Source organism: Oryctolagus cuniculus, chromosome 8 (genome assembly GCF_051225735.1).
Source record: "Oryctolagus cuniculus isolate XC-2025 breed Fujian yellow rabbit chromosome 8, ASM5122573v1, whole genome shotgun sequence".
Classification (NCBI taxonomy): Eukaryota; Metazoa; Chordata; class Mammalia; order Lagomorpha; family Leporidae; genus Oryctolagus; species Oryctolagus cuniculus.
This window is the reverse complement of record NC_142874.1, coordinates 85,630,286-85,655,635: the sequence shown is the minus strand read 5'-3', so window position 1 is coordinate 85,655,635 and position 25,350 is coordinate 85,630,286. Positions and strand designations below refer to the sequence as shown.

The 25,350-nt window shown below is 38.5% G+C and overlaps 1 protein-coding gene across 1 annotated transcript in view; it reads right to left on the bottom strand.

The window, feature by feature from the left end:
* The window catches only part of COL25A1 (collagen type XXV alpha 1 chain), a 530,955-nt gene that overhangs the window by 228,865 nt on the left and 276,740 nt on the right, over positions 1 to 25,350 (bottom strand). The window contains exons 3-4 of the mRNA XM_017347366.4: positions 15,635 to 15,679; positions 13,525 to 13,532 (exon numbers count right to left, since the gene is read on the bottom strand). Coding sequence (XP_017202855.2) covers positions 13,525 to 13,532; positions 15,635 to 15,679 — 53 coding nt within the window. The remainder of the gene's footprint in view (positions 1 to 13,524; positions 13,533 to 15,634; positions 15,680 to 25,350) is intronic.

Genomic DNA, 25,350 nt, shown 5'->3' with positions numbered 1-25,350 from the left:
AATTCTATTCATCACCAAACGGAAGATAAAAAAAGAAAAAAAAAAGAATTTTTTCCCTCTAAACTGGGAAGCTAATGCCTATGGGAAAATAACATTCTTAACAAATAAAGCCCAGGGGATCTAGTCAGGCAAAAGAATAAATCCTCATCTTTCACACAACTTTCAAACTAGTAAACAATACTAGAATTCTAAAACAGTTTCTTTTCAAGTCATGCCATGTAACGTACAAAGTAAGTTTGTATGCAATGGCAACTCCAGATCAACTTCCCAGACATGAAGAAGCAATGATTAGAGGCTTAACTTTAATATGCAAAGTAGAGGGTTGGATGGAAAGGAGGGGGTGTCAGGATAAATAAGCCACACAACTGGAAGCGGAAGTTTAGGTCATTTCCTATCCAAGGACACATAAGGCATATTGGATAATGGTCAGACTACCTGAATGGAAACCACAAGCTGATTAGTTCCACTCCAAGGGATGGTTTTTAAAAACCCATTCTTATTCTTTACCACTGATTAAAAGTCTAAATGGAAGGCTACATATGGTGAAAGATATATACATTCAGCCATTACCACAGAAGGGCGATAAATTATCCTGGGTGCCTGCAGAGAACTCTCTAATCCACTCTTTCAATTTTCACTCTCACCTGTAAAAAAGCCTGAAACTATATGCCAATTGGTTGTTAATAATGCTCTCTGGAAGGAAGCAAGTTGAAATTATTCCCCAAACTGCAAATCAAGTGACAAAGTATGTGTGTCTACTAGTGCTGAATGAAATTATATCTCAAAATAGAAGACCGTGTCTGCAGTGCAGAACTCAAGTATGCTTTCATGTGTCCCATAAAATCCATGGGCTCTGGACAGCACAAAGCTCTGGAATGCCTATATTCCTGCTCCCAAAAGAACAGCCCAACATGGATGTAGCTAACGGAAGCCTCTAAAAGGAAGTTCGTGATATGAAATTTAAAATAATTGTTTTTAAATTTGTAGTTTCCAGATTAGGTTTCTACTATGCCTGCCAAGCCTTCTCCTTTTACTGTGGGTTAGCTACAGAAATATGGATTTCATTTGTTTATTCATGGAAGGAAGCCGTGATTCAGCCACTTTGTATGGATGCTTCAGTTTTCTCCTCTTCTCCCACAGAATACTGGGAGGTAGGACAGGTCTAGAGCCAGGAGGTAGATAGAGGACAAGGGGCAGTGATTAGAAAGTCCAGCCCCTTCCCTTTCTGGTGTGGTCTGCAGGCCAGCCTGTCCGGGTTGCCTCCGCACTCTGGCCCCATGATTCACTCTCTTCTCAGCCCCTAGCATGCCCCTGCTGCTCCAGTGCTGTCCTCTCCCTCCACTGTGACTTGGGCTCTAGGCAGCAGAAATACTATCACCAACCACTTTACCTTTAAGTTGGGTTTCAAATGCCAGTTTCCCAGAAATGTTTCATCATCAAACACATCAAGTAGGAGAAACTCTCTTGTGGCTTTTCTCTAAAAAGTGTGTGCATCTGTATTTATTTGGCACACAAAGATCAAATACAGATCCTTAAAAAATTCATGAAAAAGGCACTGCATGAAAAAGTTCTTCACTGGCCGGTGCCATAGCTCACTAGGCTAATCCTCCTCCTGAGGTGCCGGCACCCCAGATTCTAGTCCCGGTTGGGGTGCTGGGTACTAGTCCTGGTTGCTCCTCTTCCAGTCCAGCTCTCTGCTGTGGCCCGGGAGTGCAGGGGAGGATGGCCCTAGTGCTTGGGCCCTGTACCCCATGGGAGACCAGGAGGAAGCACCTGGCTCCTGGCTTCGGATCAGCGCAGTGCACTGGCCACAGCAGCCATTGAGGGATGAACCAACAGAAGGAAGACCTTTCTGTCTTTCTCACTGTCTATAACTCTCTCTCTATCTCTCTCTCACACTAACTCTGCCTGCCAAAAAAAAAAAAAAAAAAAAAAAAGTTCTGCATCAATTTACTAAGTTTTTGTACCAAAAAACCCTATCTTTACATTCCATTTTCCATGAGCTTTCTGAAACATCTTCCATGTAAGCACATCTGTGCATGCTTAGTAGATATATGAAGAAGAAAAGCTTGAAGAAGTGTTTTTCTAAAATTATTTGCATACTGGCTTTGTATGTCAACCTGGCTAGGTTATGGTGCCCAGTTATTTGGCCAAACACTAGTCTAGATGATGCTATAATGATATTTTGTAGATGAACATAATCCGTTCTCTTTAAGTAAAGCAAACAGCCCTTGACGATGTGTGTGGAGGGGAGGGTGCATGTCATCTATCAATTGAAGATGTCAAAACCAAAAACTGAAATACCAGAGGAGGGAATTCGACCTCAAGATTCAACACAGAAATCCTGGCTACATTTCCAACCTGCTGGCTTGCTCTGCAGATTTCAGGCTTACCAGCCCCCACAGCTGCAAAAGCCCATACCATAAAATAAAAACTCTCTTTATGTATAGATATCCAACTGATTGTTTCTCTGGACAATTGTGACCTATTCAATCACTAAGGCCATTGTTGCTAGTAAACTCATTTGACCCTTTTTAAAAAAATATATTTTTGGGGGGGCGTAAGATTTATTTTTTATTTATTTGAAAGGTAGAGTTGAGAGAGTGAGGGAAAGAGAGAGAGATAGAGAATATTGATCTTCCATCTGCAGTTTCATTCCCCAGGCAGCCACAAAGGCCAAGACAAGGCCACATGAAAGCCAGAAGCCAGGAGCTTCATCTTGGGCTCCCATGAAGGTCCAGGGGTCCAAGCCCTTGGCCCACCCAATGCTACTTTAGCATGGAGCTGAATCAGAAGTGTAGAAGCTGCGACTTAAATTGGCACGATGCTGGTGTTGAGGGTGGTGGCCTTACTCTCTATGCCACAAAGCCAGCACCTTCTTTAAAAAGAATCTTACTTGCCATTTTGTAGGACCATCAACTCTCCAACTGTGTTGGCAATATGGTACAGAGAGAGCCCTAAGTAATGATGGCTTTTAGTATGAGAAGTTTGGTATTTCTCAGTTAATAAACATCTCAACTCAGATATTTTACCAATAAGTCAAACAAAATATTGAAATTAAAATCTTTTTCCCTATAAAAGCCTCTTTCTCTCAGTAAGGTGATTATAAATGATAACGTACTGGTTATATTTTTTTAAATGCTGAAAGAGAGGATATTGAGTGTTTTAACCATAAACAAATGATAAACTTTGAGGAGATAGATGCTTATCCTGATTTGAACATTACACAATGTATAAAAGTATCAAAACATTATATGGTACCCCATAAATATGTACAATTTTTATGTAACTGTTAAAAATGAGAGGAAAAGGCTCCTTTTCTTGAATTATTTCTCCTGTAGTTCCTATTCTGATCCCATTGGAAAGTCATTCTTAGCTTCTTCCTCCCGGTCACTGTCATATCCATTCTATAAATTCTTTAATTTTTCCCTGGCAACTTATTTTTATATATTTTTATTTTCTCTTTTATTTGAAAGGCTGGGGGTGGGGGTGGGGAGAGATATTTCTTATGCATGGTTCATTCTCCAAATGCCTGCAGCAACTAGGTCTGGGCCAAGGCGGAACTAAGGAATGCAATCCAGGTTTTCCGCATGGCAGACAATCAAGTAGTTGATCCATCACCTGCTGCCTCTCAGGGTACACTTAATAGGAAGCTGTGTTGGAAGCAGAGTTGCTGGAACTCCACAAGCACTGTGATATGAGCTATGGGCATTTTGCCAAACACCTTCTCCCTGGTAATATTTCTCAGAAGAAGCCATCAGCATCATCCCCTAATCTGCTCCTCCTCCTTTGTTCTCTGTCCCAGCAGCCTGCACTGATTCTGAGTCATCCTGAAATCCCCCTCCTTTTCACTCCTACATCTTTAGCTGTGCATCCCTGCTGTTTCCACCTCATTGATGCCACCCAAGCTTGCCCCATTCTCTATACATCCCCTGCCACCTTTCCTCCAGGCCCTTTGATTTCCCACCTGCATGACTGCAACAAAACCCTCGTCATTGCCATTTCCCCCCACCTTGTTCTTGAGCAAGAGTGATCTTCCTAAAATGTTCCTCTGATCATGTCATCTCCCTGCTTAAGCCCTTCAGAGACTGCCCTTTGAGGGGGAACTACTTATCAGGGCATGCAAGGACATCAACAGCTCAACCTACTGCAGTCTCTGCGCTCACTATTTACTGCCTCATCTCAGACTGGAACTTGACATTTCAACTTCACTTAGTATACAATTTCTTTTTTGTGTCATAAGGCTTTGAAAATGTTATCCTCTTTGAACACACACTGTACTTCAATTTTTCACCTTGGATGGTCCTTTACATATCTCAGATCCAGAGGCACCCTTGATCCTCTCCACACTCAAAGCTGGATTATGGTGCCACTCTATTGTTCTCCCATTACACTTAGACATATTCTGAGCATACTTCTCTCAAAACAATATTATGTTTCTGTTTTGTTCCCCCACTAGATTCTAAGGTATTTGAAGATAGGGCCATGTCTTATTTGCTAATTTATTCCCATCATATAGCAGAAGGCATGGCACACATTAGGTAATCAAGACAGGAACAATGAATGGATCAGTGAATGATTGGCCACTATCTTTAATTAACTATAAATTGTTAGCAATCCTATGAAGTCTCTCCTGCCTGTAAATCCTATATTCCATCACCTATTAATTACCTTAACCATACAGAAATACTTTGTAATAAAATATATAGGGTTAGGTATTTGGTGCAGCAGTTAGGACACCACTGGGGATGTCTATGTCCTATATTGGAGTGCCTGGGTTTGAATCCTGGTTCCATTCCCAGTTCCAGCTTCCTGCTAATGAGCAATCTGGAAGGCAACAGTGATGGCTCAAGTGCTTAGGTTCCTGCCATCCATATGGGATGTTGCAGACATCTGTGAAGTCTCTGCCTCCTTCTGTGTCTTCTCTGCCTTTCAGATAATATTACAAATATCTTAATTCAAAATTATGTAGAAATAAAAGGTAAGGAGGTGTGTGTAGGTATATGCCTGTATCTTTGAGGATGAAGATATTAGCAAATAGAAAATTAATTAATTGTTTCATTTTATTTAACACTGAGTAAATCTTAAGAAAATATGACTTATAAAAATTAAAAATGTATTTAAAATATTAATAATGATTTATCAAAGTTTACTTTTGTTTACTTGAAAGGCAGACACACACACACACACACACACACAAACTCTTCCAACCGCTGGTGTATTCCCCAACTGCTGGAAACAGCCAGCACTGGGCCAAGCCAAAGCCAGAAGGCAGGAACTTCCTCAAGGTCTCTCATGTGACCTAAGTACCTAAGCCATCATTTCCTGTCCACCACATTAGCAGGAAGCTGGATCAGGAGTAAAGACTCAATTCAAGGCACTCCGATAGGGGATGAGGATATCTCACGTGGCAGGTTAATACATTGCACCACAAAATCTGCTCCAATAATGATTTTCTTTCAGTCATAAAAAAATTTATGGTCTATGGCTCAGTTCAGAGCAGTAGAGTTTACAGTCAGCAGAGGCAAAGGCTTGCCAGATTCATGGTGTTCACATAATCGGAAATTCAGCAGGAGCTATTCTTTGTATAAAAGGTACCACAGCCTTTAGTCAAGCAGCTAGTTGGGAGAATGGAAGCACTGAGCCCTGCCCTGCAAGAACATGCTGAAGATTGTTACGTGCTCAGCTACTCATGAAGAAATGGCAGTCGCTCAAGTCACTCCTCTGGCCTCACTGAAAATACTAATGTTCAAAGTGTGCACATGCTGCTTTGCAGTATTATCTCCAGGTGGATTTCTTGACTATGACTAGTTATTTCTTCACAAATTCACAGGAATCTATATGAGTAGTACTTCCCTAATTTGTCCCATAAGGTATTTACAAGTTTGCACAGACAGCCAGCCCCAGGAATTTAGCAACATGACTGAGCTTTTGGTCACAAGAAAGTGAAACAGGAAGAAGTGACATGACACTCCATTTGTTAGTGGAAGGAATATTAGAATGGTATTGCAGGAGGTATCTGATTATAAATCAGTAGGAAAGACTTTAAAACTGAGAACTTCCTGTTAAATTTTCTTTCGAGAAATTCTGAATGCCACGTACTACCTGTTTTGGTTTCTATTGTTTAATTTAAAAAGAAACATTCTTTTGGCTTCCTCTTATCTCAGTTGCCTCCTTCTCAGTTGAGAAGGAGAGAGGATTTGTTTTAATCATGTTTCCCTCTATAAGCATGGTGGTGGCTCACAATTCAAGCTTTATGAACTCCAAAAGGATTGTTCATTTTTTCACTGAAGCATAACTAAGAATTAAGCTTTAGCCTGACATCACTGGGAGGGTGAAACAAGATAGTTGAGGACTTAATAGCATTGCAGATATGGGATAATGAAGCTACTCCATGGCAAGAGAAAGAGTGAGAAGAGAAAAAGACCATAGCAATGTCTATTGATGTTTAAAGACTGTGGAAGTACATCAGAATGAAAAGCCCTCATTATCAATGAGGTTAGGAAGTAACTTGGTGGGCCTGGATCACATGGCCTGGCCTAATAATTTAATCTTTTTAAAGAGTTATTTATTTGAAAGCCAGAGTTAGAGAAAAGGAGGGAGGAGAGAGAGAGAGAAAGAGAGAGAGAGAGAGAGAGAGAGAGAGAATGAATGAATGAATGAATATACCATCCACTGGTTTACTTCCCCAGAAGACTATAACAGCTGGGGCTGGGCCAGGCTGAAGCCAGCAGCCAGGAGCCAGCAGCCAGGAGGAGCTTCTTCCAGGTCTCTCACGTGCGTAGCAGGGTTCCAAGTACTTGGTCCACCCTCTGCTGCTTTTCCAGGCCCATTAGCAGGAGCTAGATCAGAAGTGGAGGAGCCAGGACTTGAACCAGCACTCAGATGGGATGCTGGAATTGCATCAGTGGCTTTACCCACTACACCACAATGCTGGCCCCTTTACTCTTTGTACAAATCATGCTTTACCTTTTATGTTGCTCTTTTCAAAAAAATAAAAAGTAAAAAAGACAACAAATTTCTTCCTTTTATTTTTTTCTGTTGAAGATTTCTAATAATATTTTTAATGAAAATTCTTCTCTGAAATGTTAATAAGTCACACTATCACCGAGTGCCATATCTATGTCTATATCTGTATCTGCAACTATGTCTATCTAAACACACATATACATACATATCTGGAGATTTCTATTTCTTTCCATTCCATAAGGAAGTGATCCCCTATAAGGCAGCAGAGTGGCTATTCAAATTTGTTTACCTTTTATTTTGAACACACACTTACATTTCTCTATATCCCTTGCGGGAAAATGTGAACATGTGACTTGACTCTTGCCAAAGAGCTATGGCCAGAACTCATATAAACCAAAAAATCTGTATGCCCAGTGCTAGTCAAAAAAGTTCTCCCATATGACCCTCTACTCTTTTTATCTATCTGATGGCTCTAAGTACATGACCAGGCTAGCCTTGGAACACACATATTAAAATGTCAGCCTCCATTAGTTTGGGTCCTTGAAATTTATTCATTTGAAATTTATCTGAATTACAGAGAAAGTGTGGGGCGGGGGGTGGATAAGATATCTTTCACCCATCAGTTCACTCCCCAAATGCCTACAACAGCTAGGGCTAGGCCAGCCTAAAAGTCAGGAGCTATTATCTCCCATGTGTATGGTAGGGACACAAGTATTTGAACCATCACTTGCTTCCTTCCAGGGTAGGCATTAGTAGGAAACTTGGAATTGGAAACAAAACTGGAACTCAAAACCAGGCACTCTAACATGGGATAAGAGCATACCAAGCCAAGTGTCATTTAACTCTTGTGCTAAACGCTCTGTTGTGATGTCAGTAACATCTCAAAGTCTATCTGTTACAACAGTTAAATCTATTCTAGAACAGAAGTATTCAGAAGTAATACACAAGAAAAAGTAATATTGCACAGAAAAATACTGTTTATATCTTTAACATTAATTTCTTCTTCTTCATTTTTTAACTTTAAAATATTAATTAATTTTGATTTGAAGGGTCTTTATCCATTATCATTGCCACTTCTGGAGTTCCAAAATTCTGCCTAACTTGGCACTAAAATCTACATAAACAATCAGGAAACATTAAAACAAATTGCCACTGGACACTGCCCTCTACAAACATGGCAGCATGAACCACTCAAAACAGAAGGAATGAAAGATACTCCAGATTTGTTCTATGGAAGAGTTCACAGTCGCATTCTCTTTTTCTATGTACTGTTCCAGGAAAAAAAATCCTGTGCTTGCCAGGTTCCCAAAATGAACTACTTTTCTGTAATAGCCTATGATCATTCTATTATAACTTTGTTTTCAGTCTTTAAACACAAATTAATATGCCAGGGTTTTGCTTCTTTGGTCGGTAACTATTATTGTGTCTGAGTTTAATCTAACTACCCTGACATTTTGTGGCATTACTGCCTCCTACAAGATAAATGACTTGCTCCCTCCATCAACAATACGCTATTGTTAAATAAAAAACAACTACACATTCAACAGTACACTCTTTGAATCCTTATAAAAATATCTTGGTAATTAAGCCAATGATAGGGACAGTCTTGTGGTGTAGCAGGTAGAACTGTAGCCTATGACATCGACATCCCATACAGATGCTGGTTTATGTTCTGGTTGTTCCACTTCTGATCCAGTTCTCTGCTAATGTGCCTAGGAAAGCAGCGGAAGATGCCCAAGTATTTGGGTCTCTGCACCCACTTGGGAGACCTGAATAAAGATCCTGGCCCTGACTTTGGGGCTGTTTCGGGTGTGAATCAGCAGATGGAAGGTCTGTCTCTCCAATTTTTTCAAATAAATAAATAAATATTAAAAATAAAAGACAAAGATCTGGGTCAAATTCCAGTTCTGTCTCCTGCTAGATGTACATTCTTGGGCAAATTACTTGACTAGCCCAACCCTTAATTTTCTCCTCTATAAACTGACCATAATGAGTCTCTATAAGGTCACTGGGAGGGATGAGAATTTATACATGAAGTGAAGCATGGCAGGAACATATTGTAAGTTGTATTTATCAGTATATCTAGGAGATATTCACCGTTGACTTAAAACTCACATAGTTTTTCTCAATATGATGAACAGATATCAGAGTTTTTCATCTAAAAGTTCTACTGAGATTTCTTTTCCTAATTCATCTACCACATTGGCTGAAATTGCACTGCAAGCTTAACTTGGCTAAGTGTGTTTCGTTCATCTGTCAACAAGATTCTAAGGTTCAAACTAGGCTGACAATTGTTGAACATGGACGGAACAGAACACGCGGCCCGACAGCATCACATTTCACACCTCAGAGGGTTCTAGCTACCAACAATAACACCATATATCTGTCAGTCAAACATAATTATAGGGCTTGATGGACTGACGTATATAAAACAGCCAGTTTCAAAAGGTCTCCTGGTTCTTTTCTGGCTACCATTATAGGACTTGCTTGATTCTGCGGACTGTGAGTATTAGAAAGGCACTTCCTTTGGGGACAGAAGGACAAAGAGACTGCATGCAAAAGACCTAAACTAGGTACAAAATTTGCTCTGTTTGAAGGCTCTGGAGGGATTTTGTAATCTTTGGTCAAAGTCTTCGCTTCTTATTGAAGGAGAAATATATTCTTAGGATATCCAAAATAGAAGTTATGATTTTAGTCAAGTAACACAACGGTAAAGCAAATCACTCTAGGAAATACAGCTGTGGTATCTGAGCTAGGTACTCCAAGTGCCTGCAAGGAGTCCTTTCCAGCAGTGTCCTAATATGTATCACCTTTATGAGAAAGAAAACAGAAAAAAGTATCTGCTATTCACATAAAAACAAATTACATATGTTATCACAAAATTGCCCATTGTAGCCTTTAATAGTGGAGCCCCCTGTGGTAGTAATATCTTTTTGTTAAAATGGATAAGGCTGAATAATAAGCTGAACAGCTTCCTAGAGAGCAAATTGATATGTGAGGTCTAATTCAAGCTGTATTTCAAGTTTTAAATTATAAATGACCTCAATATGCAAGAACATAGAAGCTGACAGAAAAAAAACACCACAATATATGTGTGTGCGTGTGTAGGTAGGGGAGAATCAGTCTCATATTTGTTTGCTTGTGTTAGTGAGTAGCCTAATGCTGTCTTTTGAACTACTGAGCACATTTCAGAACAAAGTGGAAGTGACTGACAAGAACACACACATCAGTACCCCAGGTCACACTTCATAATCTCTGTGTTCACAGGAAGCCACCACACCACAGATGCTCAGGGCCCCAAGGGACACTGAAGGAGTTACATGGCAGACTATCCGTCTTCCCACACCACCTTTGTCCCTTACATTTAGATGACAGAGTGGAGGCAATGGCAATTGCATTAAAGAGCAAACTTTGGCTTGATATTTTACCGTGATTATTTGTGAAGATAATTGAATTTTTTTAAAGACACAAAATTAGGGAAATAATTTTTCTAAAAATAAAATTATGTAACCTGTCAAGTTTCAGTTCATGGAATAAAAAAATACACAGAGAAGTAAAATGGGAGCAGGTATCCTATTTCTGAGCGCCTGGGTTTGAGTCTTGGCTCCACTCCAGATTCCAACTTCCTGATCATGCAGACCCTGGGAGGAAGCAGTGATAGCTCAAGTAATTGGGTTCCTGCCATCCATGTGGGATACCCGGGTTGAGTTCCCAGCTCCTGTCTTCAGCCCCACTTCAGGGCTGCTGCAGGCATCTGTGGAGTGTTTTCTAAACACATTATAACTTCTTCAAAATGTAGATGAGGTGGGGTAATCATTAATGCCTACTTTACAGAGTACCCAGTTCATGTTGAATTTACTTTTAATGTTTGTAATTACTTATGTCAAGGAATATGATTTGATCCTTGGCCTGCTGAACTTGTGTAGCAATGATCTACCCAATAGCATACTTGTAATTCATAAGGAACAGGGATAAATTAGAGAGTATAAAGTGCCTAAAATCAGATTTTTTCTAATTGAACTTTTTGTTTTTTTTTTTTTTTTAATTAATTTATACAAGTTTCATATATTTCAAATATACACATTTGGGAACATATTTACACTTCTCCCCCCACCTCCCACCCAAGCTGCAGTCCTTCTTCCTCCCCCTACCTCTCCTATTCCCACTCTTAATTTTTACAAAGATCTATTTGCAGCTTACTTAATGATTGTATAGTTCACCTTACACTAAGTAAAAGAGTTCAACAAATAGTATAAAGAAAAAAAAAAAAAACTGTTCCTCAACGGAAGAGACATGGACTCCAAACAATCATTGAATCTCAAAATATCCATTTCACTCCTAAACATTACATTTTAGGTACTCTATTAGTTACCTCTGATGAGGGAAAACATATCATTTTTATCTTTTTGGGACTGGCTTATTTTACTAAGTATAATGGTTTCCAGCTACATCCATCTTGTTGCAAAAGACAAGATTTAATATTTTTTTTTTACAGCTGAGTACTACTCCATAGTGTATATATACCATAATTTCTTTATTCAGTCAACAGTTGATGGACATCTGGGTTGGTTTCATATCTTAGCTATTGTGAATTGTGCTGCAATGAACATGGGGATACAGATCACTTTTTCAGATGCTGATTTCTTTTGGTTTGGGTAAATTCCCAGAAATGGGATGGCTGGGTAATATAGTAGGTCTATATCAGATTTCTGAGGTATCTCCACAGTGTCTTCCATAGTGGCCACATCAGTTTAAATTCCTACCAACAGTGGATTAGGGTACCTTTTTCCCCACATTCTCACCAGCATTTGTTGTTTTGTTGATTTCTGTATAAGAGCCATTCTAACTGAAGTGAGGTGAAACCTCATTGTGGTTTTGATTTGCATTTCCCTGATGGCTAGTGATCCTGAGCATTTTCTCAAGGGTCTGTTGGACATTTGAATTTCCTGTCTTGAAAAATGCCTGTTCAAGTCCTTTCCCATTTCTTAATTGGATTATTTGTTTTGTTGTTGAGTTTCTTGAATTCTTTATAGATTCTAGATGTTCTAATTGAATTTCAACTTTGCGAAGCTTCTAGCTTCAGTAGTTTTCCTCTGTGAGCCTCGGTTTCCTCAGCAAACAATGAGAATGGTAAATATCACTGGTTCATTTCAAAAACAAAATGAATATAGTATCAAAGCCTAGAACATTGGCTGGCATGTCCTAGGGGCTTACTATTAGTTCTGTTTTCTTTACATATATAATTAGAAAAGGAAGGCCACTTGAAATCTTTTTACAGAGAAAATGGGTTAATACATGGCCCAAGAGAGCAAGCGCTATACTCTGATGACTATTTGAATTTTTGAGGAACCCAAGGTGGAAACACTACTACTCTGAACATTGCTTTAAAACAGAAATGAGACTTCACTTCCTCTTGGCACTGCTAATATGTATTCCACAAAAAGCCTCGAACACTCTACTTTGACAGTAACCTCTGGAGTTTCCTCTGGGTCAGGACAGTTTGTCTCTAGTTTTAAATACAGGGGCTTAAATATGAAGCCAGAGAGTAAAGGCTCCTAGACCTGGGGTATGCCATCTGCCTAGCATTAAGCAAGAGCTGAGAGTCAGAGAAGCAGAGTCATTTTAAACATGATTTATGTTTCGTCCTTGAATGTGGCAGGAAGACTGCAAAAGATATTTGGAAGCCAATGTTTCCTCTGAATAAAGTAAATGAGTATATGCTAAGCCTTTCTCCCTGGACCATGCTGGCCTGTTAGATAAGTTGCCAATGTGGAGTCAGTAAACCCCAGAGCAAATTGGCTATCTGGGATGAGAATATATCTCAAGGCCAATGATCACTGCTACCGTTAAATGCACGGTGCACAGTATAAACACTGGGGTCAGACAACAGATATCCAGGATATTACTCAAAAACGTATCTAGCTCAAAGCTGACAAGATAATCTGTTCCTGTGAGTGCAAAGCAGACTGGAATGCTGCAGCTATGACCTACTCAAGGGAAGAAAAAAAGTGAAACTCTCCAAGGGCTCCATCTCAGCTCTTTCTGCAGGCAATGCTCCAACAAGACTTCAAAAGAAGTGCTGCCTAATGGGGTAGCCCTGCATCCAGCCCACAGAGGGTATCATTTCCATGATCATGTTGCCATCTACATTTGATGGACTGGCAAATGCAGATATTTCAGATACAAATTTAAAACAATGAAAAAAGAAGTGTGAAATAGCTTGGAGATTTGCTTGCAAAAAGAAGCCTCAAAATTCCAGGTAAAGTGTTTAAATTTCAGAAACTTCATAAATTATTTTAAAAGTCCCAGGAAGGTAATTAGTGTATGATCATATCAAAAATAAAAATTTTGCAACTGACAGATATTTCATCCAACAACCACATGATCAAAAAACTACTCACTTTAAAAAAAATAATATTCCAAACTTAAAGTCTCTTAGAAAGTTTGTAACATTTTTCTAGTTGAAGTACTGGATATAATATGCTATTTTAGCACAGTTTTTACATATGTGATCCTGATTAATGCAGAAGAGTCTGAAGCGGCAAATATACTTACAGGAGGACCTATAGGCGGCGGTGGGGGGTGGTGGCAGTGGAGAGATAAAAAAAAAGAGAGATGAATTAATGAATATGCAAAATGTTAAGACTTAATAAAAGATTAAAACATCATCATAACTATCAGTGTAATACAATGGGCATGGGAGCCAATTAGAATCCTTTGATTTCTAATCATTTTTTTTAGGTCATGAATCTTTAGAAACCATCTCAAATGCACTTATCCACAGTAAAATTTTAAAATAAATTGCAGATTCTCTGGGCCTGTTATGGACTACTGAAAGGTTCAGTTATCTTAATTCAAGGTTAAGGTTATCTAATTTACAAGTTTAGATGCAATGTGAATCAGGAAGCTCTTTGGCGATTTATGATGGACCAATTATAGAGAATTGATATATAATTTTTGAGTTTGGCAAAACAGCCAAAATGGAAATACTTATCATTTGTAATAAGAATTTTTTTTACTCAACAGCAGTGAAAATATATGAAAGACTGAATCCTGATAGTTATACAGGTTTCTTAAGACTATGTATTTTAAAGAAAATGCAAAGTCCAAGAAAATGTGAATATTTCACATGCCACATGCTTAATTAAAACATCAGTTCTAAGTAGACAGGAAGTTGGGAATTGACTTTTATGCTTCCTATAAAACTATGCAGAAGTGCAAATTTTCTTTTTTTCCTCAATTCTCTTTCTTTTGATATAAATATCTTTTCAGCAATTATCCATTCCACTAATATTTTATGATTTTTTTCTTAAAGCAAATTTTAAAAACATTCTCTGTAATAAAACTTTGTACTTTGTGAAGGGCTACCTACACAAGTTTTGAATAATTTACATTCACTGTACTTTAAAGATAGCTTTTCAGAATATTCTTAAAGGAATCAAGGAGCTATACTGATACAGGGAATTAAACAACCTTATTATTTTGAGATATTTTTCCAAATAGAACATGAAATCTGTCAAAAGATCAGTCTGCTACCTTCTGGTTTCAAGAGATCAATGTTTCTACCACTTCAACACTTGGTGACTGATTATTTTAATACTGAGAAATGTTTATAGAAAATACTAGGAAATAACCGTTTATTTTTTTTAACTTTTAATTAATGAATATAAATTTCCAAAGTACAGAATATTGATTACAATGGCTTCCCCCCATAATGTCCCTCCAACCCGCAACCCTCCCCTTATCCACTCCTTCTCCCCTTCCATTCATATCAAGATTCATTTTCAGAAATAACCGTTTATAACATGCTATGGTAGAAACCTTAAATTACCTACTCTTGCAAGGAAAAACTGGTGGCCTGATAGGACTTAATGTGGTCATTTACATTTTTGAATTTGAGAGTTTACAAAACAGGTAAAACAGTGAGTGAACTCACTTAGTGGTGTATTTTGGCTTCAAAAATATTTTAATTTGATTCTTCTGTTTTTCTTTGCCTATAGGTATTCAGCCTGAAAGTGAAAAGTTACTGCAGTCGAGTCAGGACAATTGGTTCTGTTTCAAGTTCATCAAAATGCAAGGCCTTAGCAGAACCATCTGCCTGTTTGGGGTCTCCATTGCCTCAACTACAAAAGGACAGCCTTGGATTGATCACTGAGGCTCCTGTCATCACTAAAACCCTAGAGCTATACAAGCAGGATAAAAATCCCCAAATTTTGAAAGGAGTAAGAATAAAAGCATGACAAATTAGGCCAGTTGGATGAAATAAAAATAAACCTTTCCAAGACATGTGCCCCCGTGCTCCAAGCCAGATGTTGTTGCAAGGACCTAGGTTTACTGACCACCTACAGGGATGGAGACACGGGTTACACTGCCACACTGTGTGCAGCTAAGAGCTCCTTCAACTGGCCACAGAAGACACACAGACTTCACTTGACATGATAAGTCAAAACTGGTGCCAATGGCTGTTAAATTGTCATTAATAGCATTTTGTGCACTTCTCTTTCCTACAGTTTGGTGGAAATGAAAAGATAAAAACATTGTCAGCCTAGCAGAGAGGACTTAAACACACACAACCAACAGGACAGTATCATCCTTAATGAGGAGGAACAGATGCGGGACCCAAGCAAAATGTGAGTGACATTGAGCAGCTGAATGGGACACTTACCAGAGTCTCCTCTTCGGCCCCTCTTACCTCGTTTCCCTGGAGGGCCTGCAATACAAAGAATCATTTGCTGAGTGTGGATTACCTTTTCTTCTGGTTTTAAAATGGATAGTAAATAGTTTCTACATATTTTCTCACTTCAACCACCAACTTCAGGAAAGGGACCAGATACTTGTAAAGGTCAGTGGGGTCTTTATTACGTCTGCAAAGCTCTGAAGCTTTCTTTAATTGTAAAAGCTACTTTAAATATTTAATCATACAGCATTACTTAGGAACCTGAAAGATTCAGAATTGTTGCTCCTCCCCCTTGGATATTATCAGTAAAGTTCAGCTAAGCAAATTGGTGAGGTTAAGACTTCACATTTCTTAGGAAGATTTCTTTCCTGAAGGTCTCAGTACTACAGATGAATACATCTGTACTGAGAAATACAGATGATGTATTTTCTCTTCAGTCAGGCCCATTCTGATTCTTCTGAAAATACTGCTACTCACTAGTTAAATACATAATATATATATATTATATATATGAGTGTATATATGTCTATATAAGAAAAATGGAAATAATTCTTATATATATATATCTACTTTATTACATGTGAATATATTGGAATTTCTTGTATTGAAAATCACCTGAATAAAGAATAAAGCTGCAATCCTTTTAACTGGATAAAAAGTAGCCTTACATTGGAATTTTTTCTACAAAGATTGAGTCATTACTCTCATTTAACAAGTAGCCTTTATGGTGATCCCAATATACAAGTGAAGAGAAAAAACCTTTTATTTTCCAGTGAATTGTCTGTAAAGACCACCAACTTAGTTTATATCAGATTTAGCACAGGATTCTAGACATTCATGACTTTCAAGCCATTATTCTCAATTATATAATTTCTGTCCTTATTTCCTTGGGTAGAAATAGCTTCCACTGAGTTATGGTTCAGGCAAATAGAAGAGAATAATTAGCCCACAATGAGAATTGAGGTCTTAAAATATTTGCTGGGAGAAAAAAGGCCAACGAAAATAGAGAACTGCCTGATTTTAAAGAATGAGCTGCTAAGTAGGACTGATGACTTCCATACTCCAGAAAGTTCAAGGCAGCACAGGCCTTAGCATCCAGCCGACTCTCAACGTGATCCTGAGCTACCGGCTTCCACATGGAAACACCATCATGAGAAATGAAAACATCAGTGGGTCAGTTAGTGTCCCCTCAAATCCTTAATGCAGAGCAAGTCTGGCCACCTGCGCTTTGTAACAGGGCTAAGAAAACTTTAGCCAGTAAGATCAACATAAAACAGTAGAAGAAGCAGCTTTACAGCAAAGTCCAAAACTGTCATTAAAATTTCAGATTCCTTTATGTATTTTGGAATAAAGAGGCGTTTTTGTTATATTCTAGGGATTCTTGGTCTTACTGGAATCAGGAAGAGAATCATAAATAGTAAACAAACCCAGTGGGAGTCTAATAAGTATGAAAAACATACGTTTATCACCTGCTGAAACACACACACATATAGATGTAGATATATTTTGATGTATACAACTTCCATAAGATTAGGAATCAGATTTTTTCCATTGCAAAACCTCTTAACTATTTGGCAACCACTGTCTACTTAAGATGTCAATGGTTCACACTGTAGGACTGTTAATAGCAGCAAATGGTGAAAAGATGAAGATGAGAATTTTCTAGCACTGAATATAAGCAGCGTAAGATTGAAAGTATACTTCAAGAGGCAAGTAAGAATAGTTCACACTTAAACACATGGGAGAAGAAGCTTAGGATATTCAAGTATAAATAAAAAGTACTAGAAATTACAATGGAAGGTACCTCAAATGACTGCTATTTCATCCACGACAAGGGTGACAGCAAGGTATTAATTTTTATAACAAAGCTATAATTATTAAGTATTGGGAATTCACTTATTTGCCATTCTACTTCTGACAAATGTTTCTTTTTAAAAGTAAAATTTATCTACTAAAGTTTATTGCACACATGTTTAAAAAAAGAACTTGAAATAAGCCTTAAGAAATCAGATTATGAAAAAATGGACAAAGAGGCATGATATCTTTTGAGTAAGAAAAAAATAACATTTATAAACATATCTGTCTTACATATTCAATCAGACGGCTTGAAGAAACGAATTGAATGCTACAGAAAATCTGTTGATTGGGGCAGGTATTTGGGTAGGACACTGCTTGCAACTCCCACACCCTACATTGATGAATCTGGGCTTGAGAACCAGCTCCCCCTCTGATTCCAGCTTCCTTCTCATGTGCTCTGTAGGAGCAGCAGGTAATAGTTCACATACTTGCGTTCCTGCCACCAAGGGTGGAAATCTGGATGGAGTGCCAGGCCTCCAGCTTCCGCCTGGCTCAGCCTCTGCTCTTACAGGCATTTGGGAAGTGAAGCAATGAATGGGAGATCCCTGTCTGTATCTCTGCTTTTAAAAGAAATAGTTTTAAAAATCTGTTGGTCGTATTGATATCAGAAGAAGAATAGGGTATAAAGACACTGAAAACACTGGGCAGGACAGATGTCTACTGGATATGATGGCTTTTACAAAGAATATCATACCAGTTGGAAAAAAAAATGAAGCTAACCTAACCTAATGAAGATAGGACTCTATTGGATTTGGGACCGGCGCTGTGGCATAGTGGGTAAAGCCAGTGCCTGCCATGCCGGCATCCCATATGGGTGTCAGTTTGAGTTCTGGCCACTCCACTTCTGATCCAGCTCTCTGCTACGGCCTAGGAAAACAGTAGACGACGGCCCAAATCCTTGGGCCCCTGCAGCTGTGTGGGAGACCCAGGAGCTCCTGGCTTCTGGCTTTGGACGTTGTGGCTAACTGGGGAATGAGCCAGCAGATGGAAGACCTCTCACTCTCTCTGCCTCTCTCTGTCTCTCCTTCTCTCTCTGTGTAACTCTTTCAAATAAAATAAGTAAATCTTAAAAAAAAAAAAGGAAAAAAAATCGATTGGATTCACAAGAAAAATAGGAGGTTGAAGAATAGCCTGTTATAACCACTATGGGAAGCAGAGGACTACATGGAGCATTATATGAGCTTAGTGAACTTGTAAGTTATGCAACACCCTAGCTAAAGATCCTGCCTAAAAAGAGAATAAGCTGAAATTACAGGAAAAGTCTACAATGTAGATAGGACATTTTGATCTTCTGAATTCAAGGGAAAAGAACTAAAAAATTAAAATGATGGTATGAATTTGATAATGGATAGCAGGCAAACATCAGAGTGAGAAGATGAAAAACCACAAGACAAATAATAGCTGTTTTCCAGACAAAACCGATGTTAACAATAGTTGAACAAGATAGTGGTCATTTTCTTTCCAAACGGAGTGATCAAGTGTCAGCCAGGCATGAGCTGTATGAACAAATATAGAAGCTGGAACATGACTCCTATTCACTGAATTTGGCCAGATCCTTCAACAGAAATTCTCAGTGAATTTATCAGCAGAAAGACATGACTCTGCAAAGAAAAGTAGTTCAAGAATATGAATGAGAAGAAACAAAAAGCACTCAGCAACAAACGCAGTGAAAACTTCCAAGCAGAGAGTACTTGCAGTAAAGAATGCATTGCTGGAAGCAGAAGGAGACTACAAAACCAGATAACTCTCCAGGATTAGCAAATTCATAGCAACTGGTACTGCTAACTGTAGAAATTTTTACTTAATATATACTAATTTGAAAAAGAAAAGGAAAGAAAAATGGTATGGGTTTGGTGATTAGATAAACCTGGTTAGAATCCTGACTCTTGTATGAGGATACTTCAAAATGTTCCTGGAAAATGGAATTAAAAGATAAGTTTATCTTGATACAAGAAAATTCTGAAATCTAGGCATAGTTCTTTCATTTTTCATCAACTTTTGTAGACCTTTCAAATGCATAGATCTCAAATTTTTTGACAACAAAATGAACTTAACCTTTAATTCCATTTTCCACAGACTTTTTCAAGTACCTTCATGTTTATTAGCTCTATGGCTTTGGGAAAATCAGAGAAATTCTCTGAACTCCAGTGTCCTTTCTCTGTAACATGAAGCTAATAAAAAGAAAAACTTTCAAAACCGAAAAAAAAAATCAGTACTGCTTAGACTTTAGAAAATGTTTTTTACTTAACTTTGCAAAAGAGATATTCAAACTGTAGGCCTGATATGGAAACTGATAAAAATCAGACATAATGATGATGCTTTAAGATCAGTAAATATAAAACCAACTGCAGACAGACCAAGGTCTCAAATAATAAAATAACATCATAGGAAGTTTCTTAAGCCAAGTCAGTTCTTTTGGGGGCAACTAATATTGTTTGAATGTTCTACTCCTCAGTCCTCAAGGATAGTTACCTGTGATAAGGCTCTTCTCTGAAGTTAGATTCATGCCTACAAATAATTGTGTGCCTGCCAATGGGCCTTCATGTGGTCTTGAGAATGTGGTCTATCCAATGAATTAACGAAACCTGTCAGTTCTCTTATTCAGTTCTGTTCAATCTTCTCCACCACTATCAGCATTTTAAGGCTGAGCTTAAACATAATCTTTCTGAGGAAGCCGAAAAGAGATCTTCATAGGAATTTTAATCTATGGGTTTTTATTTTATTTGAAAGGCAAACACACACACAAGAGAGAGGAGAGAAGAGAGAGAAACACATATCTTCCATCTGCTGATCTACTGTTCATTCCCCAAATGCCCTCAACAGCTGGGACTGGGCCAGGCCCAAATCAGGAGCCTGGAACTCCATCTGGATCTCCATATGGCTGGCAGAGACCCAAGTACTTGAGCCATCACCTGTGGCCTTGCAGGATGCACATTAGCAGGAAGCTGGAATCAAAAGTAGATCAGGGTCTCAAATTCAGGCACAATGATATGGGATGCAGGTGTCCCAAACAGCATCTTAATTGCTGGGCTGAATGCCCACCCCATTTTTACTTCTTATAACCATTTATAATTGATCACACAGGTAGAATTAGAGCAAAGTTTCAGGATTTGTAATTGGCTGAGTGTTTTGTTTTAATTTGACCTCTTGCTTTCTGTTTCAACCCACATTTCTGACTATGTCAGCTTTTTTGGAGGTAAGCATCATGTGGCTAGAAGACCATGGGAAGAATTAGGCCCTGTGTATTGTGCTTTGGTGCGCTGTCATAAAAATTTGAGAATGGGGAGAAAGGTAGTCATTGCATTATGAGCATGACTTAAGGCCTCCAAGGGCATGGGTCATCAGAGAATTAATTCCTGACTGCATTTCCTTGAAGGAGGTAAGGAACGTACTCCCGCATAAAGACACATACTAGGTGTTCAATAAATGTTAGCTCTCTTTTATATGTTTTTATTTAGTTGATAGTGGTTATCAAATATTTGGGTATTTGATAAGAAAAGATGACAATGTATGTGAGAAACAAATATTACATCCCAGTTACAATATTCAAAGAGGCAAGTTAGTATCAGGAGGAGAACATGAAACAGACTTGAGGGGTTTTTATGTTTTTACCGCTGTGTAAGTTGAGCTTTCAGCTAGCCCTTTTGGTTTTAGTCCACTAAACTATCTGGTATATTATACTCATTCTGCCACTTTTATGTGATTATCATGATGACAAAAACTGTAAAGTGCTGTATACAAATTCTAAATGACTATTTCTGTTTCCATTAATGCAACATGGCCTATAAACTATTTCCATGCTATGTTACAATCATATTCGCCAATAAAGAGGAAGGCTTCAAAACAATGTATCCTAATAAAAAGCTGAAACTTAAAAAGTTTTCTCTCCAAGAACACGGGAGTCCTTCAAGTACTCTAGAGAAAAATAAAATACCTATAACCAGGAAATATTATGGAAAACAAATAGTGTATTTGGGGTGTCGTGGGCAGGAAAACAGAGATGTGAAGGCCGAGGGACAGGCCAGAGACTGAACCTGTGGGCCTGGGAAGGAAGCTGAGCGAGAAATAGCTCAATGATGGAGAAGCTGTCTTGGTTGGCACGTGCGGGGTTGGGAGGCCTGGAGGAGAAATGTGTGTGAACCCAGGATGCTCCTCCACCCCACAGGATCCCAGGAACAGGCCCCAACAGCTGCAGTTGGCTCGGGAGAGGGAGGAGCTGTCTGGGCACAGAGGAGACAGCAGACCATCCTTTCTGAACCAGCCTCTCCCATCCTCCAGCTACTTTGAGGAGACTGAACCAGGTTTACTTCCAGATCTTTCGGATTAACCTTACAAGGAGGCACAGATTAATTTCAGAGCCTTCCTAAAGTCCTCCCACCTGCTTGCTTGCTTAATGCCTGAAATTCCTTCAAGATGGACCCAAGCCTTTCATTCCACAATTAGAAATAAAAGGCTTAAACAGCAAATGCCTGGTACGGGTAGAAGCGTAAGTAAAATGTATTCTCTATTCTCATAAAATATCTGTACAACCACATCCCCAGGGGGTTATACAACCCAAAGGTTTCCACACTGTGCTTCCCACTTGGACTATCAAACCAGCTCTAATTTGCCCTATTGGAGTACAAATATTTGAAGTCAAAGTTCCTTGGCTAAAACAAATCTATAAAGGATTCACATTTCTGCAAATGTAAAATTGCAGCTGGGAGAAGTGAAAAAACCTGCCCAAGGTTCCACACAGGAGGTACCAGTTGATTCCAAACTCTTCAACTAGTCACATTACCTCTTACTTTTGAACTCACATTCTGAAGACTGGATACAACCAGCACAGACTTTCCAAAATGCTTCATTTTATTAACGGTCTGTGCCTCATGTTTTTATGATATGGCTGTTACAGTCTATAAATTTCTTTACAAAAAAATCTATTTGTTTATTTGAAAGAGTGACAGAGAAAGAGAGACAGAGACAGAAAGAGTCACTCCCCAAATGGCCACAATGGCCAGGTCTGGGACAGGTTAAAGCCAGGAGCAAGGAAACCTATCTTGGGAATGAGGGGAAGATGGGTGGGCAGGGACCCAAGCACTCCAATATGGGATGATGGCATTGCAAGCAGTGGCTTAACCACTTGCACTGCAATGCTGGTCCCAGTGTGTCGACTCTCAAGGGTAGGGATTCTCTTGTTCATTGTAATGTCTCTAGCCCCTGGCATGGAGCTGATCACTTAATGAAACTTTAAAAAACTTAAGGGTCTACAAAAACTTCATGGAAAATGCATATTATTAAAACTGCATGAACTTCAAAAAATTTTTTGCTCCAAAATAACTTATTTTCAAGTCCATTTTTCCAATACCCTTTTGAAGTGCCCTCATACTACCTGAAGACTATTTGCTGTGTGCCAACATTATTTCATATCAGGTTAATTTTTAAAGGTGTGACTTTTTTATTCAGGAGATTACCTACCTCCCAAGAGTTTTTTCAATGACCATGTACTTCAGTATACATAACACAGATTTGTTTGTTTTAAATATTTTTGTTTTAAATTTCCTCGAGTTTTAATCTCTGTGGAATGTCAGTTTATAAAAGAAAGTTAATCATAATAAATAATAGGTAATATTTATGTTCACAATGGTTGTGTTCCCTAATTCTCACAAGAGTATTAGTCATAAACTTCTTCAGTATTTATTTTAAAGCCAATGTGTTTAGTTGAAAATCTGGGAAAGCATGCCTGCCTTTTTGTAACACAAGAGACATACTAACAAATGTTTCAGAGGCTCCTAAACATTATTAGGCTAAGAAAAACACAGAAATTAAGTTTTTTAGTAAATGTATTCACTGAGGTTTGGGTATAAGCAACAAAAATGAAGTTGTTAAATTTTGATTTTCATACCATAATCAGATCATATCATAATAACTTTATGAATACTTTTAATATGCTGCTCGCCTAAAATTACTAATTAAAACTGACTTGTCAAAGTTCTATAAGAAGATCAGGCATCTGGCCTAGGAGTTATGCTGCCAGTGGGGACACCCACATCAGACACTGAAGTCTCTGAGTTCACATCCTGGCTCTACCGCTGATTACAGCTTCCTGCTAATGCAGACCCTGGGAAGCAGCAGGAGATGGTTCAAGTCACCCATGTGAGCTCCTGGCTCTATGCTCTGACCTGGCCTGGCCCAAGCTACTGCAGGCATTTGAAGAGTAAACCAGTAGAAGTGAGAGCTCCTCTGCTTCTAAAATACGTAAATAAGTAGTTATGGAAAATGTACATTTAAAAAAATTCCTAGAGATTCTAAAAAATAAAAATACCAAATCTTTAAAGTAATTTTATGAATATTCCTTTCATAAATATGCTTTTTTTTTTTTGACAGGCAGAGTTAGACAGTGAGAGAGAGAGAAAGTCTTCCTTCCATTGGTTCACCCCCCAAATCTAACCTTTTATATGAAGAAATGTTTCATAATATCTTGTAAAACAAAGGATATGAGGATATTATGGTTGCTGAATGAAGATCAAAAAAATGTGACTCATGAAAGGTACAAAAAAAGCAAAAAAAAAAAAAAACTCCTTTCTGTGGCTAATAAGCATGGATGTATTAACAGTATATACATGGGGTTTCCTAAAGCTAGCTGGGAATATAAATTTGTATGTTGATGTAAATGTAAAATGTAGGGGCCAATGCTGTGGCACAGCGGGTAAAGCCACCCTCTGCAGTGCTGGCATCCCATATGGGTACTGGTTTGAGTTCTGGCTGCTCCACTTCCGATCCAGCTCTCTGCTGTGGCCTGGGAAAGCAGTGGAAGATGGCCCAAGTCCTTGGGCTCCTGCACCCACGTGGGAGACCCAGAAGAAGCTCCAGGCTCCTGGCTTCGGATCTGCTCAGCTCCGGCCTTTGTGGCCAATTGGGGAGTGAACCATCCGATGGAAGACCTCTCTCTCTCTCTCTTTCCCTCACTCTCTCTCTGCGAAACTCTGACTTTCAAATAATAAATAAATCTTTAAAAGAAATGTAAAATTTAACACTTCCTTGGCATAGTAGCCAAATCAGATGGAAAGTCACTGATTTACAAGCAAATGGGCTAGTTATTCCAGAATATGCTTCCCATAAAGAGTTTTTATGCAGCAAGCCATGCTCTTCTGACAAAGACTGTCCTACTCATGAAATGCACTGAGAGCAAGACTCTTGTTTTACCTATTTCTACATTGTTCCAATTTTAATGAAAGCGGACATTTCAACAATTGCTATTTAAATGTTTTAAATAAATGCATGATCACATAAGAGCTGCTTTTTAGTTGGTTAAGTTTCCATTCCTTGTGAACAAGGGTTGATGGATGAAAATTGCCTTCTTCCTAGTTATCTCAGTATAAACTCATTTCTAGCTGGTGCTAGGTTTAAACAGAGCCTTTCAAGTTTCCCCAAGAATTAACTGGCATTTTTAAATTTTGTAACCAGAGGAAAAAAAGTCACATTTATGAGATAATTATTGACTCTCACAATAATACACAGAAATTCTACTGCACTTCAACAAGAAAAGAAAGGGATTTCCAAACCAAGCACTGTGAAGCATTTTCTGGGCTTTATGTAGATGCTTTGTTTCCAGAAATGGAATTCTAGCAGATGAGGGCTTGTCTTTATTGCTGTTTTCAATATTTAGATAATATAGAATATTCAATAGTAACTGTTCAAGACTACAAAGAGCCTGACATAGCAGTTCATTGACTTTGATGAGGTCTGATGTGGTACAGTTGTTATTTCTATCATTCTTTTCCCACACATAAAGTGTTTCATTATTATGGTACTAGAACGTTTTACCCCATGATCCTTCAGGGGATTTATCAGGACAGCCTTTTTTA